This window comes from Penicillium solitum (assembly GCF_028829755.1).
Source record: "Penicillium solitum strain IBT 25940 chromosome Unknown utg000008l_segment0_segment0, whole genome shotgun sequence".
NCBI lineage: Eukaryota > Fungi > Ascomycota > Eurotiomycetes > Eurotiales > Aspergillaceae > Penicillium > Penicillium solitum.
Window position 1 is genome coordinate 2,820,502 of NW_027072127.1, and position 15,335 is coordinate 2,835,836.

A 15,335-nucleotide genomic window follows, 5' to 3' on the forward strand; every position below is an offset into this window, starting at 1 on the left:
TCTCCCCAGCCACCGTCTTATCTGTCGCTTTCCACAATTTCTACCTTTGCTTTTCCTTCATCTCGAGTATTCAATTCTATCACCCATCCCCTTCACTGTAATCCGGTGCAAAAAAGTTATGGCTCCTCCTCCTTCCGCAACCTTGCCTCTGGTTGAGAGACTCAAGGCCTTGGCGCAGACCCTACAGTGCGTTTCCCCAATCTGATGCTGAAGTGACCCTTTAATGTCTTATTTGTCAATACTAATGAAATGCCACATTGCAGGTTCGCCTGGTTCGTTGGGTAGGTCAAATCTGCCGAAGCGCACACCGACAAAGACCTGAATCCAGGATCACTAACAATTTCTAGACATGTGACACTTTTGCTCTCCGTCTTCCGCTACTCCCTGTCTTGCATCTTCTTCAACTACTACTCCTCCTCGGCACAGATCGCCTACCGCCTGACCTTCGTCTCGGCCGCCGTGACTTATGGAATCGTCGTGTACAAGGGCCACTTCGCCCGGGGTGTCCAGGGCAGCCCTCTGGCAATTGTGATGAAGCTTATCTCTGATGAGAATGTGCAATACCTTGGTGTGTGATCGGCGATGCGAAAGTCCAAAAGTCAAGCTGACACGTATCCTAGGAATGGCTCTGGTCTGGCTGTACTCGCGCCAGCTCATCCTGGCTCTTCTGCCTTTCAGCGTCTACTCGGTCTTCCACGTCGCAACCTACAGCCGCATGTACTTGATCCCTACCCTGCAGCCCGCTGCTCCGGTCGCCCCTACATCCCCCACCTCCCCCAGCTCCAAGCCCGCTGTCAAGCAGTCTCCCCTCGCCGAGACCATTGGACGGTTCATCAAGCAGTACTATGATGCCAGCATGGGTGTTGTCGCTACTCTCGAGATCGCCCTGCTGTTCCGCCTTGTCCTGTCCGCTATCACCTTCTCCAAGGGTAGCTGGGTGCTCCTGATCGTCTACCTGTCTTTCTTCCGCGCCCGCTACGCGCAGAGCTCCTTCGTCCAGCAGGCTGTCCGCCAGCTCACCGCCCGTGCCGACGCCACCATCTCCCACCAGAGCACCCCCCCTCAGGTTCGCCAGGGCTGGGAGACCCTCAAGGGTGTTGTGCGCCAGGGTTACGAGGCCACCGATATTGGCCGCTACATCCCTGGCCCTACCGCAGCCAAGAAGCCTCAGTAAATGTCGCTATGGTGATGTGCCAGACACCTTGCTTTGCTAGTTGGAGCTCATGACGTCAGGAAAGAACGTGGGTTTTCGGCTTGCAAGATTGCTGAACGAAGGTGGCTGGTGCAAGACATAATATTACAGCTTTATCTTTCCCATTGGCATGTTCCCGCCTGAGCGAAGAACATGGAGGATGTCGGAGTATGGGACGCCCAGGTCCCGACTGTAGAAAAGAGGCGGGCGCGGAGGATTCCCGCCATGATGATGTTATACGCAACGACTTGTGTTTATTATTTCTAGAGTGTTGCGATGCATAGTTTTGTATTTGCTTTCCTCTTGTCAACATACCTTGTTTCGGATTCATCTGGTTTTTCCAACATAGAGATTTGTACTCCGTAGAGACCCACTAAATATAGTACAGGCAACAACTGAACAGAAAATATCACCTCATGGAAGGGCGCTGAAACAGATTGAACAGGCTGTATGTATGAATTTGTCAAAAATGAGCATCCATGGGTATATGTGTATGTAGTTTTGTGGATAATATCAGGACAACTAAGAAGCTCATTTGCGGACTTTATAAAAACTAATCATCTTGTGTCCTTGTATACATGGGAAGAAAACCACTCATGCAAAATCTACAGGTTCACTCATGCCATAAGTTATTCCCATCATCATATCAGGAGAATCGAGATATTAAAATGCTCCAATGACGAAATCCCGTGATTCATGCCTGAGGCGGCGGATCGGGCTTGGCGGCGAAGATAGGCCGATCAGAATTTTGGCTGGTGGAACAATCATCTCGCAAGCAATACTAATCAATCCTTCCTTGATCTCTTGTCACTCTTTCTTCTTATCCTTACCTCCCAGGGGTGCTCCTCTCCCGTTCAATCTCTCAGCACCCCCTAATCCCCAACCTGGTCCCGACCAGCACCGCTCGGGATTGCAGTTTGGCATAATATTGCCATGAGCTTGACCTCGCGGGTGTTCGGCCTGTTCTCGACAGCGACCTCGGACTCAACAGCATCGCCTGCGGGGGACTCACATACCTCGCCATGGACACAGCCGACTCTAATGGGTGGAATCGATGACTCAAACCACAGTATTCGAAATGGCGACCTCGCGCTGTTGGAGGACGAGGAGCCTCGGCCTCCATACCTACATGTACAATTGTCCCTAGTGGCATCACACCGTTGCGCAAGGACTGACCTGATTTGAAATTATAGGCGATGTTGGCTGGTGGTACCGGAGGAACATGCGGTGACATGTTGATGCACTCATTAGACACAGTCAAGACCCGACAACAAGGCGATCCGACCTTTCCGCCCAAATACACTTCGATGGGTCAGTCCTATTCAACAATTTACCGCCAAGAGGGATTCTGTCGCGGATTATATGGAGGAGTAACGCCGGCCCTGCTCGGCTCATTTCCCGGAACTGTGATCTTCTTCGGTGTCTATGAATATACCAAGCGCTTGATGATCGACTCAGGGATCAATCCTAGCATCGCCTATTTATCCGGTGGTTTCTTTGCCGACTTGGCTGCGTCGGTTGTCTATGTGCCATCCGAGGTACTGAAAACGCGACTCCAGTTGCAGGGCCGATACAACAACCCGCACTTCAACTCGGGCTATAACTACCGCAACATGCGAGATGGGTTCCGCCAGATCGTCCGCCTGGAAGGATTTTCGGCATTATTCCACGGCTACAAGGCCACTATCTTCCGCGACCTTCCATTTTCGGCGCTCCAGTTCGCATTCTACGAGAAAGAGCAATCTATGGCTAAACAATGGGTTGGAAAACGGGACATTGGACTGGGATTGGAGATCTTGACAGCTGCCACCGCCGGCGGTATGGCTGGTGTGATCACCTGTCCGATGGATGTGGTTAAAACACGAATCCAAACCCAGCAAAACCCCCTAGAGCCCCCATCCGGTTCTTCGGGCGCCAAACACTGTGTTGAACACGTACCGAAAGAAAGTCCACGGCCGCACGCACCGACATCATCACATTCCCACCCTTCTCGGCCACACTCGCGACCAATCTCCACATCAGGGGCAAATACATCAATCCCACCACCCGGTACACCTCGACTTGACACTTCCTCCGTGTTCACCGGGTTGAAGATGATCTACCGAACCGAAGGTATTGCGGGGTGGTTCCGCGGCGTGGGCCCACGCGGTGTATGGACTAGCATCCAAAGCGGGACTATGCTGGTTATGTACCAGTACCTGCTCAAACAACTCGAGGCCTACCAGGTTCTGGAAGAGTGTTTGTAGGACCTTTCATCTAACTGCATGCATTTCCAAGGTTGCTGTTCTTTTTACATTTTTTTGGTCATTGGGAAATGGGGGCGTTGGATTCTTTGTCCCGATTTGGGATGTTATGACCCTGGGTGCTTTGAGCACTTTGTATACTGTGTACCCTACTCTGTGATAGATTATTAGACTGGCTGCGGCCTCCTGTACCATAACTTTTTTTTTCAACTCCATATTATATATATTTTGACATATTTTTGGCATATTCTAGGTTTTCGATTTCGTTTGGGTATGATATGTTTGCTAGTATCCGAACCAAAAGGGCAAAATATATTATATATATCAAAAAGAAACATAGAATCTTTCTATTGTACAGCCCTGGTTACATATCCTTAAAAGACCTAAAAAAAGAAAGGAAAAAAGTCCATCAAAGAACTGGAATGACAGTGGACAAAGGGAGTAAACGCGCTAAACCGTGTTTTGTTTTGGCGATCGGCGGATGTAAACAATTACCGGCCACTCCCCTCTCTTGCATCTTCTTCCCCCACCCCCCAGTATTTACTTTCTTATTTGACATTGGTCCAATTTCCTACGTTGATATCGGATACATTATGGCTCTTCCTTATCTCAAGTCGCTGAAAAAGCCCGAGTTGGCCGAGTTTGCTGATCAAACGGACCTGCCACAGTAAGTGCGATTGCGATTGTCGCATACGGAGTAGAGTGAGCTAATCGAACCTATAGCTACGATGACTATAACAAGAATGATCTTGTAGTAGTGCTGGACAGACATCTCCGTGAAAACCGCGCTATCTTCTCCGGACTCAAGAGCCTCAACGAATACTACTTGCGCCTGGCCTCTCCACCCCGCAGAGGATCGCCCGTGAAGCGCGAAACCGCACGAACTCCGGCGCGAACCCCAGCACGCCGCTCTGCGAAGAAGGAAGTGAAGGAAGAGGAAATTATGTAAGAGTGCCCCTCAACGCGCCATTCTATCTATTGGTATCGCGCACATACTAACCCACGCATTAGCGAGGATGTGGATGAAGCCGTGCCCAGCCCAGTTGTAGTCAGCCCGACTCCAGCTGTGGCGCGCACGAACGTGCGTCAGTCTGCGCGCCAGACACCTCGCCAGACCCCCCGTCAACCAGCAGTTTTCTCAGCCATCGTGGACCCCGAGCCATCACTCCCGGCGTCTCCAGCTGCCATTACCGAAGCCATCGATGCGCAAACGCTCAAGCTGCGCGAGAGCCTTGAGAATGTATGGACTGCTTCGGGCTTTGTAGATCGGGCGCACTCTCTGCGCGCAACGCTGAGCAGCGTGAAGGCGATTGAGATCATTGTGCTGCTGCTTGAGAGTGGCAGCCTTGCGAAAGAGTTGATTCCGATACGCTACCTTACTACTACACCCCCCGTGGAAGCCGCGCAGATCCCTGCGATCCCCATTCGTGTTCCTGATCTATTTGTGTTGCTGGATGCAGCGTTCTGGGCGCCGTTTTCGCTGTGGTTCCTTACTTGTCTGTTTTTGCCTTTGATTTCTGCCTACTTTATCAACTTGAGCTGGCAGGCTTCTAGCAGTGCGCGTCGCACCCGGTCTGCGCCTAATCTCGCCCAGTTTGATCCGTTGACTTTCAACATCGTGAAGGCGTTGCTGGTGCACGTTGTGTTTGAAAAGGATTTTAACTTCTTTGGTGTCTATAGCCGGTATGCTATTGGGAAGGTTCTTGACTCCGTCCCTGGTGGAGATATCGGTCTCTTTACTGGATCCGCTATCGGCGTTGTTGGTGCTCTGTACGAGGCTATTCTCCACCGCTCGTAAGAGACTGGATATGACTTTTGTGAGGATGTACAGATGATCTGGTAAGGAATGGTTAGTCAGTGGTTTTGGATGATTGTTATCCCAGTCGTCTCCATGGTTGCTGTTTTTGTTTGTTCTATGGGTTCAAGTTTTTAGTCACTGGTATGTGGATTATGCGATATGCGATATTGGGTCTCTTTTCTTGCCTTCTCTTTCCCCTGTCTTTCTTAGTCCCTCGTTCTAGCCAGAGAAGGCGCCTTGGGGTTCTTGTTCTGATTTTTGCTCTGATCATCTTTTTGGGAGATTATTATCCTCTGTTTTCTCTTTTAATGACCGATTTATTATTTTCCACTCTGTAACCGGGGTATCAGAGTGTAGTAGTAACTATATGTATAGTCGGGTTTACCCATGTTGCGGACGGCTTTTTAATGTTGGCTTAAGCCTTGGCTGGTGAGCCAATCTAATATATATGTTGCTATTGGTGGGCTGGACCACAAATTTGTGACAGCGATATGTGACTCTGATAGCCTAGGCCGGTGAGATTCGAGAAGATCTGGACAAACTGTCGTGGTACCCAATGTCATGCTTCATACTCACAGTCACCTCTTCAGCCTCTCCGCCAACTCCACTGTGAACAAAACCGGGACAGAGGTCTCAACCTCCACCTTGTCGGCGCGGATATGATTGCTCGTGGATATTTGCCCTCCAATCTCGGTATGCCAATCCTCCACATCCCATTCAAAGCCATGGGTTGTAATCTTGGCAGGCGCCGAGAGGGGGATGATCCCGATATTCTCTTCAAAGAAGTATTCTTGTTCTGGTTCTTGCTGCTGCTCTTGCTCTTGCTCCTGCTCCTGCTCACGCTTCCGCTTTCTCGGTGACTCACTTGCATCAGATACCAACGCTGTCACGATGTCTGCTCGTTTTGTTGCGGGCGTGTGGATTGTATTCTTCCCCGTCTGGATAATGAAGGTAATGCTTTCCTCAGAGACGAGATAAAGGTTACCACCTGCAGCTGGCTTGGCATTGGAGCTTGAGGTCTTGGTTTCGGCTTCACGGATTGAGCACTGGGTCTGTGTCATCATGTACAAATGGTGAATCTGGGAAAAGGCTTGATCCACACGGCCACCCAAACCGCCGAGGATCACAATTTCCAGAGGTGATTGATCAGATGGTGAGGTTGATGTGCTTCCGTTTGCGCCATTGGTGTCTGATTTGGTAGTGCTTGCTCCCTTTCTGGGAGAAGCTATGATCTCCGCGGCATGTTCGTTGAGATATTTCAGACACTTTGTAAAGTCTGTTGAGTATTGGTCTGGATCTTGAAGGATGGACACTCCGAGTTTCTCATAATATTCTCGCACTGCGGGGCGGATAGAATCAAGGTCGCCGACAATGGAGTCAGGAAGCTATATCTCTGGTCAGCTTGATCTTCGTTGTGAAGTACTTAGGTCTTAAGTTGTAGCCCAGAAGGATTACGCAAATAGCAAAGTCCATAGATAGATCGCTTACTTGTTTAGATTCTGTTTCATTATCTTCCGGCATATCAAAAAGCCGATTGGCACCTCCATCGGCGCAAATAATATAGGATGCTGCATCGGTATTAGTATTTCCTATCCAGGACATCAAATTCATGAATCATTCATATAGAACTTACCATATTTGCTCAACACTCCAAAAGCTTTCTCATTGATGGGCTGATTGAGGATGAGAAGAGCATAAGGCGAAGGACTTCCCTCAGGACGGAAGAATCGGCTGGGATCCCACTCCATTGTAAGAGATAAATACAAATCAAACTGAACTTGTCCAAAAGATGTAAACAAACCAAGAGAAATCAAAGCCCGAAGGATTGCGTGGTGACGATATTATTATCTTGACTTAAGCTGCAACGTGACTGGCTGACGCGGGCAGAACAACCTCAGGCCAAAATCCACATCGCTTTCCAACTTCTCCATCCCGCGGTGCCTCGACTCCCCTCCTCTCAATCCCTTCTTGGAGGAACTCTCGGTCAATTCGATTGATTCCCACACTTTTCGCACATAATGTTCCGTCCCGCCGCTCGAGCGCTTGCCCGCGCGCCCACTGTCGCAGCCCGTACACCTGCGAACAGACGATTGATAAGCACCGGTCCGACAAAGTCGAGAAGCTGGAAGAACACCTTCTTGCGATTGGGCTTGGCTGGTGGTGCTATCTACTACTACAACACGAGCAGTGTTTTCTCCGAGGAGCCGAAGTGTATGTCTCGCCGATTGGAGTTGGGATTGCCCTTGTTCCTCGATTCCGAGGTTGCGAGCCGCGACAATCCCGTTACCGTCAAGGATGACGAGTTCTGGAATCACAAATCGCTAACTCTCCTTCTATTTGGCTCTAGTCTCTATCCTTTCTTCGATCCGGAAACAAACTGGTGATGATGCCAACCCCCAGACCCTCGACTCCATTACTCCCAAGATTCGCGAAGAACGAGCTGCCGCGCAGTCCCAGAAGAGCGAGTCTGCTGCTTTGGAAGGTGGCCTGAACCCCCAGGAGCTCCAGGAGGAGGCTGGCCAGGAGGCTGCGTTCAACCCGGAGACGGGCGAGATCAACTGGGACTGCCCTTGTCTTGGAGGCATGGCCCATGGGCCTTGCGGAGAGGACTTCAAGGCTGCGTTCAGCTGCTTCGTTTACTCCGAGGAAGAGCCTAAGGGCATCGACTGCGTTGATAAGTTCAAGTATGTTTTCTATCGTTTTTGAGACCGATGGTCCCGTGCTAACAATTTTTTGCAGGGCAATGCAAGATTGCTTCCGCCAACACCCCGAAGTCTACGGCGCCGAGCTGGAAGATGACGATGAGCCCCAACCCCAGTCCGATGCTCCCGCCCCCTCCGAAGCTCCCGCTATCCCCGAAGTTACCCCCACTGCCGCCGAGGTAGATGCGTCTTCGCCCCCCACTGAGAAGCAGACCCGCGCCAAGGAAGTCCACACCCAGGTGAAGGCCGAAACCGCTGCTGCAGGCGAGAACCCCGAGGGAGACTCCCTCATTCCCAAGGCTGCGCATGACACCGAGGAGAAGAACGAGGCCAACAAGGCTTAGAGCTGACCTCTCGAATCCCTGCATCCTGTTCGACGCCACCCTCCCCTAGAGACAAGCCTACTACTTGACATCTTTTGTAATGCACATCAGGGACTGGGATTGGAGTTGTGTATTATATAGACCTTTCTGCTATCTCTCCATCTCCCATTTTGCCTTTGATGCATTTTCCCCTCCGTGATCTTTCAGCATATCCATTCCCCGGTCTGCGCTCCTATGTGTTCTTCCTGATACTTTCCCCCTGTCAATGTGTAACTTATATTACTGATATGCTTCACGCTCTTGTCCTTTGGACAAATAAAAGAAAGAGGGGAAATCGAATAGACTTGTTGCATCATAGTCGGTATCTAGTATAGAGCTTTTACATAAAAGGACCCAACAAGGAACGTTTCCAGTCCTGCCGATTGGGTTTTTTACAACGATTGCCACCTATTGCAACAATTCTTGCCTAGCCATATATTGATGCAATCTTCGACTAACACTGGCCCCATTCCATAATTCTTCATCTTTTTCGTTGCACTTCTCCGGCATCCCTACCTGCTCTAATGCAAACGAAGCTGCAACAGATCCATAACAAGCCGCTTCAAGGATATTCCCCATTCTTTGGAGGTATCCAATAGCGTATCCCCCCAGGAATGCATTTCCAGCTCCAGTCGGATCAACCACTTTGGAAGCCTGCTCCTCTGCCATGTCTCCTGTGTAAAATGGAGGTAGCCATTGAGAAGTGATGTCACGCGATTGGACGAAACAACCGTTTTCACCAGCTCGAATTACCACCGCGCCTTTTCCTTCTGGGCCGACTCCGCTAGCTAGAAACTTCCAGCCCAGCCTTTCGATCTCAGATCTATCGGATGATGCAACCGGGGACTGTCCAAAAAATGCTGCCAGCTCTAAGTGATTTGGAGTAAACACGTCGACTAAGGCGGCGGTTTCTAGACAGGCCTCGAGGTTCTCCGGTTTGCATGAAGGAGGAGCCGGTTCCCAGATTATCAAAGGTCGGTCTAGTATACCCTCCTGCTCTCGAAGAGCGAGAAGATTTAGAATGCGCGTTTTCATATCTTGCGGACTCGCAAGATAATGATACACCTTCGAAGTTAGCAAGGCGGTGCCCCGTAACTTGCTTTCTTGAATTGCCAGAACCGGCGTGGTGTACTTGAAACTCTTGGCTAGAGGGCAAGTTAGCTCATTTCTATATGTTTCCCGTGCTGGTTCGTTAAGCATGGATTTCGATTCATAAAAAAGTGGCCGGGGCAGAAGGGTAAATTAAAAAGGATTTCGCACGTCCAAATGTAGTATCTTGGTACTCCAGTAAGCCTCGGGTCGAGGGCTTATCTGATTCCTTTTCTATAAGCAGGCTTGTATCCCAGCCACGCAAGTGCACTGCAATATCCTCTGGAAAATCATTCCCAACATGGATCGGCCAAGCCAAGGGGCGGCTGAGCGGCGAGGATAGAAACAACCGAGCACCGAGGGTTGCTGGAAGAAATAGGCCAATTAGAAATCTGGTTGCTTGACTGCTTGACATAGTGAAGGCAAAAACTAACCATAAGCTCCGGACCCTCCTAGTACATTGGTTAAAGGGCTCCGGTTGGGAAAACGAATCTCGTCAAGCACCACCAAGCCAAAGCTTGTGAAAGAAATGATGTCCATGTGAAAATGTCCCCGCACCCACTTTTCTGAGACAATGTATCGATATTAAAAGTTTGTTTGGTATTCAGAGGTCGAAACAAACAGAGAGGCTGGTGGGGTGGGACGGGGCGGAAGCTGGCGTGTTCACCCCGCCCAGTGGGTACCCCCAAACCCTAAAAAGTTTCAGTCCCCTGGCTATCTCTTTCATGAGGGCAAAAAGTGTATGATCCTACGCGCTTCTTATGTATGGAGGACACAATTTTTTAAAACTAATGAATTAGCTCAGATGATATATACTTTGATTTTCATTTGGCATCTAAATAAACCATTTTATTTTTGTCATCATATCTGGCCCTGGATTCGGGTGCTCCTGACCTCGGGAGGTACAGCCTTTGGGTTTACATGTGGTATGGTTCATACTAGGTAGCACCTTCCTCAGGTGGGTAACCCATTACTGTAGGGAAACCAGTTGCCTGATTTGTATAAATTTGTAATTTGTTGATCCTTCCAAGGTTCTTCTTCCTGTAAACTACTTTCAAGCTAACTCGCATTCGATCAAGCTCTCGGCACTATCCAGCGGCGTCCAGATTTTAGTAATTTTGAGACCAACTGGCTCAATCACTTGATGCCACTGCTGTTCAGTCCGCTCCTTGGCAGCAAGATCTACCATCATGATCAAGTCCAGAGAAGTAGCCTGCCAATGGGCCCCGGTATTGGGAATGACGTTCTCGTTGATCAGCAACTTGCTGTATCCCGGTGTCATCGCAGCAACCAATTGTGAAAGGATTTTCTGGCATGTCTCGTCATTCCAGTCATGCAGGACGGAATGCAAGAAATATACTCGCGCGCCTAAGTAGATGTATGTCAGCTATTGGTTAATGTTCGATATGCGTCAATCCACTCACCCTTGATGGGTTGTTCCTGGTAAAAGTCGTGGACCATGGGCTTAATTGCTGCGTCTAATGACTTGATATCTCCCAAGACGTGTGGCTGATCTTGCAGGATCAATTTGCCGGGTGTGTTTGGCCACTTCGAGATGAACTCCTCCAGATCATGCCCTTTGTTTCCGCCAACATCCACGATAAAAACGTCTTCTTCGCCCGTCTTTGCTCTGTCGATGAGAGTTTGTACCGGGTAGAAGTTCCCATCCATCCAGCTGGGTCTACCTTGGTGATAGGCCGACATGAGATTGTTGAATTGAGCGCCGAGTTCAGGATAGTCGGGGTTCTTGCCGGTAAGAAATTCGAAGAAGTGATAGTCGGTTTTGAATCCAAGGGTAAATGGACAGTCTGTTCCTTCGGTGGGACTTCGATAATCCTTTTTCTTGAGCCAGGCGGGCAGCGCATTGATTGCTGGAAGGGTGCATCCATTACTGGGGGCCAAAAAAAGAGTCAGTAGACCAATCTGGAGAAGATAATATCCACGGGTGGAACTACTTACATGCACGGCCAAGCATCATTGTACCGCTTAATAGCGAGTGTCGTGGTTAGCCCGTTGCGGCCATACTCATCCATACCAGTCTCAACAAAGACCCCCATTGCGGCGAGATGCTTCATGATACGACCTTCGTAATGATGAGCGTCATGATTATTTAACTTGGAAGTTGTCACTGACCGAGAAGTTCGGGTTCCGCCCCTGTTGTTGCTGCGAGCTCTGCCACGGTTTTAGGCTTGTCCGTTTGCGCTAATATGAAGAAGATTCCCAGATCGATACAAGTTTCAATGCCGGCAAACGCTGTGGGCTAGCACACAGAAACGACGAAAATAAGCATTCCCAATTCCTGAACTAAGGTCTTCTTTGCTCTGACGCACCTGGGCCCAGCAGTATCGCAGCATGGTCTCCTGGGGTGTCTCCATTGCCTGTACGAGAGACCGGGCTGTCTCCAGAAGCTTCAGGCGCGCATCATGGTCGCCATTGCTGTAAGCATGAGAATGAGATTCAATTTCCTTTTGCAAATGCGCAAGTTTCTCGGGGGCACTGGGCGCAGTAGCAACCTGAGGATCAATAACGGCTACACCATGGCCATTAGTTGCAGATCCGTTTGATACATCAGTGACTGTCATTTTGAAAGTTTATGAACTTGAAACACCTTTCACGGAGATGAAATGGCAAGATCAGAACTGAAATATGGACTATCTCCCACATAAGGCTATATAAGGGGGATTGCGATCCATCTTAAGCGATTGCGGTTGCGATCGTTTGAGTATGGGTTCCACTATGGAGCACCAAAATCCTGATAGCACCTCATGCCTAGTTAATAATGAGACAACCTGCCGCAGACTAATGCTATAAAAGGGTTATTCCGTTATGTGTTTATTGTACTCCGTATCCTTTCATTTATTCGGTGCGGTTCGGAGGGGGCGAATAAATAGAGCCAATCCGATTAAATCCCCTATTGGTCAATAATCGGGGATGATCAGCCCATGTCTAGTAATTAGTACATGCGGGTCCACGATATAGGACGGAAATGTGTATAAGGTGCTGGGATCAGCACGCTAAAACTACGTGCTGTTACATCCGTTATCGATGGAAGCCTCGCAGGATTCTGATGCCTGTCAGTAATGCATTGTGCCCCGTAAGGTACGCTAGAGTAGGCCAATAAAATATCTATATTGTCAGCTCTTAGGAAGAAAATGTGGACCTGTTCTCACATACAACATAACAACGAAATGATCACTGGACGGGATAATCCCTTTGTTTCGTATTTCTTTTTTACCACTCAAAAGATCCTCGGTTCCTTTGGATCTTATAAAGATTTCAGGCACTGCGATTGTCAATGGTGATTCAGATCTTGAGATAGACCACCGCCAGGTATGGCGGGTTCGATCACGGATGCCCCCAAAACGGGGAACAAAGGTCCGCAAATTATGGCGGTAATGTGGTCAATGACAACTCTTGCCACGTTTCTCGTTATCGCTCGTCTATGTGTTCGGCAACGAATGTTACGAAACTTCGGGTTCGATGACTGGTTGATCGGAGCATCTATGGTGATTATCCCATCTGTTTTGCATATCGCATATCCTGGACCAGCATTTCTGACATCTGCGACTGCTTCAGATATTCGGTCTATTTTTCGTTGCAACTACGACAGTCTCAGTGATTTATGGGTATGGACAACACAAGATGAATCTTGAACCTAGGTCCGCTGAGCTGGCCCTCATGTGGAATATGATCTCGTTCATTTTCGGAATTATATCCTTCGCAATACCGAAGCTTGCGGTTGCCGCACTGCTACACCGAATACTGAACCCAAACCTCGCCCAACGTATCATAGTGTGGGGTCTTGTCAGCTTGATTGCTGTCATTGCCCTTGTCAACATCCTGATCTATGTTACCATGTGTGATCCACAACAGGCACTTTGGAAGAGCTCGATGGTATTGAGCGGGGAGGCGAAGTGCAGGGATATTTGGATTCTTATAAACTATGCCACATTTAATGGAGGTGAGCGGTGTTCGATAGGTCTCGTTATTCTCGTGACTATGGCTGATAACCCCCATGCATGGACAGCGTTCTCCGCATTTGTCGACCTTTTCCTCGCAATTTACCCCGGGGTCGTTCTATTCAAACTTCAAATGTCATTGCGCAAAAAGATTGCTCTGACTGCTGCGCTTGGTCTGGGTGCAATGTATGGAAACCTGGCAATTGATCCCTTCAAGTGACTTGAAGCTAACACATACGGTCAATCCCAGTGCGGCTGCAACTGCAGTGGTCAAATGCGCTCAGATCAAAGGTCTGGCTGACCAGACAGATCCAACATGTTAGTTTTCCTTTCCGGGTTTGATCATGACCTGCTTTCAAATGCTAATGCTGCTCCGTGAATTAGTTAGCACTGTGCCTCTTGTGATTTGGACAAAGTAAGACATTGCATCTTACAAACATATTGCTATGATACTAACAAACTCCCAGTGTGGAAGCCAATGTCGTTGTCATTGCTGCCTGTATACCAACATTACAACCGATCCTCGAACTTATTCTGAGAAAACTGAAACTCGTTTCGACATCCAAGGGTCACTCCAAGCCATCATATTATGCACAACACAAGGTATACGACAATCAATTGAGCTCCCAGGCTCACATGTCAAAAAAAGAGAGAACAACTCCATTGCGCAAAAAGGAGAGCCAGGAAAGTATCCTAAATGACCTGGACCAATATCAAATACGGCGCACAGATGAGGTTCACGTTGAATATGAGATGCAGCGACCGAAATAGAGACGGACTACCTAAATGCACGATATACCCAGAATAATAAAATAATATAGAAATTCGATTATGAAAGTGATGATTGGTTTGGAGATCAACTTTTAGGCATCGACTTTCTATGCGCTGTTCTTAAGCTATTACCTATATCTAACCCACTAACAGAACCTTGGAATACCACTACGAATGTTTCTCGCCAATCAATCGCGCACGACCATGAAAATGAGCTGATAACTGCATCATAGGTCTGTCGCACCTCCTGACAAAGACTTCCACAGGACCCTCAGATTCACAAAACGAAAGGATTCTCTATTATTTAAAGTTTACACTACCAATGTCTCATCGAAGCCGACTAGACCTAGGTAGGTTAGCGCCAGGCTCGAATATAGGCCGAGGAATGACATACCTCGGTTGAATTTGGTCATTTTGAGAAGAGGAACCCGATGAGCAGGGGTAAGGATTGGTGGTGTCTCAACCCAGTGGAAATCATACTTTGTGTTCTAGCTCCTAATGTGGATGCACAATGAAACACACTGTGAGTTATTTTGGGATTCACCATGGCAAGCAAAAGGTACATGACGGCCGAACACACATACGTCCTCCATATTAGGGATTTGTGCAATTCTATATCGAAAAACTAACCGTGGATGCTAATAACGTAATGGGTGCTTAGGGTTAAAATTTAGAGAAAGTAACAAAAAGAAGGAAAGTAGTGGCACTAGTAAATGGGGGAGCAGCGAAAGAGATAAGCATTCTTCACAAGTAACCAGTGGGCGTGTTGGACTATAATGCCACCATGCAGCGAGATTATTTTATGCCAAGCCCTTCGCACTCTCTGTGTCTGGGATGCTACTATATATGGTGTTGAACATGCATGCATGGCATACTTGTTTGCTTGCAGGCTGAGCGCTTGTTTGTTGGATGCAGGGTATAAATCCCCTGCTTTCCCATAGATTGAAATTAACAACTTCTTCTTCTGCATTCTCCCTAAACTGTAGTATTTCACTACAACACATGGCAATAATAACCCTTGCGGCACTCTGAAGTCAAGGTTGCTGTAAGCCATGCTCTCTCTGGGCTACTACGCATGTACGACGTTGGGAATCGAGAAGAAAATGGACCGTATAAAGGCTAGAGACGCGACGAGTCTGAAGGAGACGACCTTTTTTGAGCGGATTTGTGGTTTGTGGCCTGCGGTCTTCGAGGATACTTGATATATATGTTGACAATA

General features: G+C 48.5%; 7 protein-coding genes across 7 annotated transcripts; 5 read left to right on the plus strand and 2 right to left on the minus strand.

Moving 5' to 3' along the window:
* Positions 1–13: 13 nt before the first annotated feature.
* N7455_010366 (uncharacterized protein) lies at positions 14–1,174 on the plus strand (the record flags this gene model as incomplete). Its single annotated transcript, XM_040954155.2, has 4 exons — positions 14–186; positions 264–281; positions 348–568; positions 621–1,174. The coding sequence occupies exons 1-4, from the start codon at positions 119–121 to the stop codon at positions 1,172–1,174; spliced, it is 861 nt and encodes a 286-aa protein (XP_040815528.2). The 5' UTR covers positions 14–118.
* Positions 1,175–2,125: 951 nt separating this feature from the next.
* On the plus strand, positions 2,126–3,438 carry N7455_010367 (putative mitochondrial carrier protein; the record flags this gene model as incomplete). The annotated part of the gene is made up of 2 exons (XM_040954215.2): positions 2,126–2,323; positions 2,386–3,438. The coding sequence occupies 2 exons, from the start codon at positions 2,126–2,128 to the stop codon at positions 3,436–3,438; spliced, it is 1,251 nt and encodes a 416-aa protein (XP_040815353.2).
* A 590-nt stretch (positions 3,439–4,028) lies between these two features.
* Positions 4,029–5,233, plus strand: N7455_010368 (uncharacterized protein; the record flags this gene model as incomplete). The annotated part of the gene is made up of 3 exons (XM_040954185.2): positions 4,029–4,102; positions 4,159–4,380; positions 4,447–5,233. The coding sequence occupies 3 exons, from the start codon at positions 4,029–4,031 to the stop codon at positions 5,231–5,233; spliced, it is 1,083 nt and encodes a 360-aa protein (XP_040815568.1).
* A 578-nt stretch (positions 5,234–5,811) lies between these two features.
* N7455_010369 (thiamine diphosphokinase) lies at positions 5,812–6,981 on the minus strand (the record flags this gene model as incomplete). Its single annotated transcript, XM_040953992.2, has 3 exons — positions 5,812–6,618; positions 6,722–6,801; positions 6,867–6,981. The coding sequence occupies 3 exons, from the start codon at positions 6,979–6,981 to the stop codon at positions 5,812–5,814; spliced, it is 1,002 nt and encodes a 333-aa protein (XP_040815556.2).
* Positions 6,982–7,125: 144 nt separating this feature from the next.
* N7455_010370 (coiled-coil-helix-coiled-coil-helix domain-containing protein) lies at positions 7,126–8,615 on the plus strand. The gene is made up of 3 exons (XM_040954057.2): positions 7,126–7,444; positions 7,581–7,917; positions 7,973–8,615. Exons 1-3 carry the CDS (start codon positions 7,252–7,254, stop codon positions 8,277–8,279), a joined length of 837 nt encoding a protein of 278 aa, XP_040815480.2. The 5' UTR covers positions 7,126–7,251; the 3' UTR covers positions 8,280–8,615.
* A 90-nt stretch (positions 8,616–8,705) lies between these two features.
* Positions 8,706–11,968, minus strand: N7455_010371 (uncharacterized protein; the record flags this gene model as incomplete). Its single annotated transcript, XM_040954106.2, has 6 exons — positions 8,706–9,465; positions 10,451–10,754; positions 10,811–11,277; positions 11,346–11,469; positions 11,520–11,646; positions 11,717–11,968. 6 exons carry the CDS (start codon positions 11,966–11,968, stop codon positions 8,706–8,708), a joined length of 2,034 nt encoding a protein of 677 aa, XP_040815494.2.
* Positions 11,969–12,718: 750 nt separating this feature from the next.
* N7455_010372 (uncharacterized protein) lies at positions 12,719–14,116 on the plus strand (the record flags this gene model as incomplete). Its single annotated transcript, XM_065606430.1, has 5 exons — positions 12,719–12,892; positions 12,963–13,531; positions 13,596–13,663; positions 13,730–13,760; positions 13,813–14,116. The coding sequence occupies 5 exons, from the start codon at positions 12,719–12,721 to the stop codon at positions 14,114–14,116; spliced, it is 1,146 nt and encodes a 381-aa protein (XP_065460393.1).
* Positions 14,117–15,335: the final 1,219 nt, after the last annotated feature.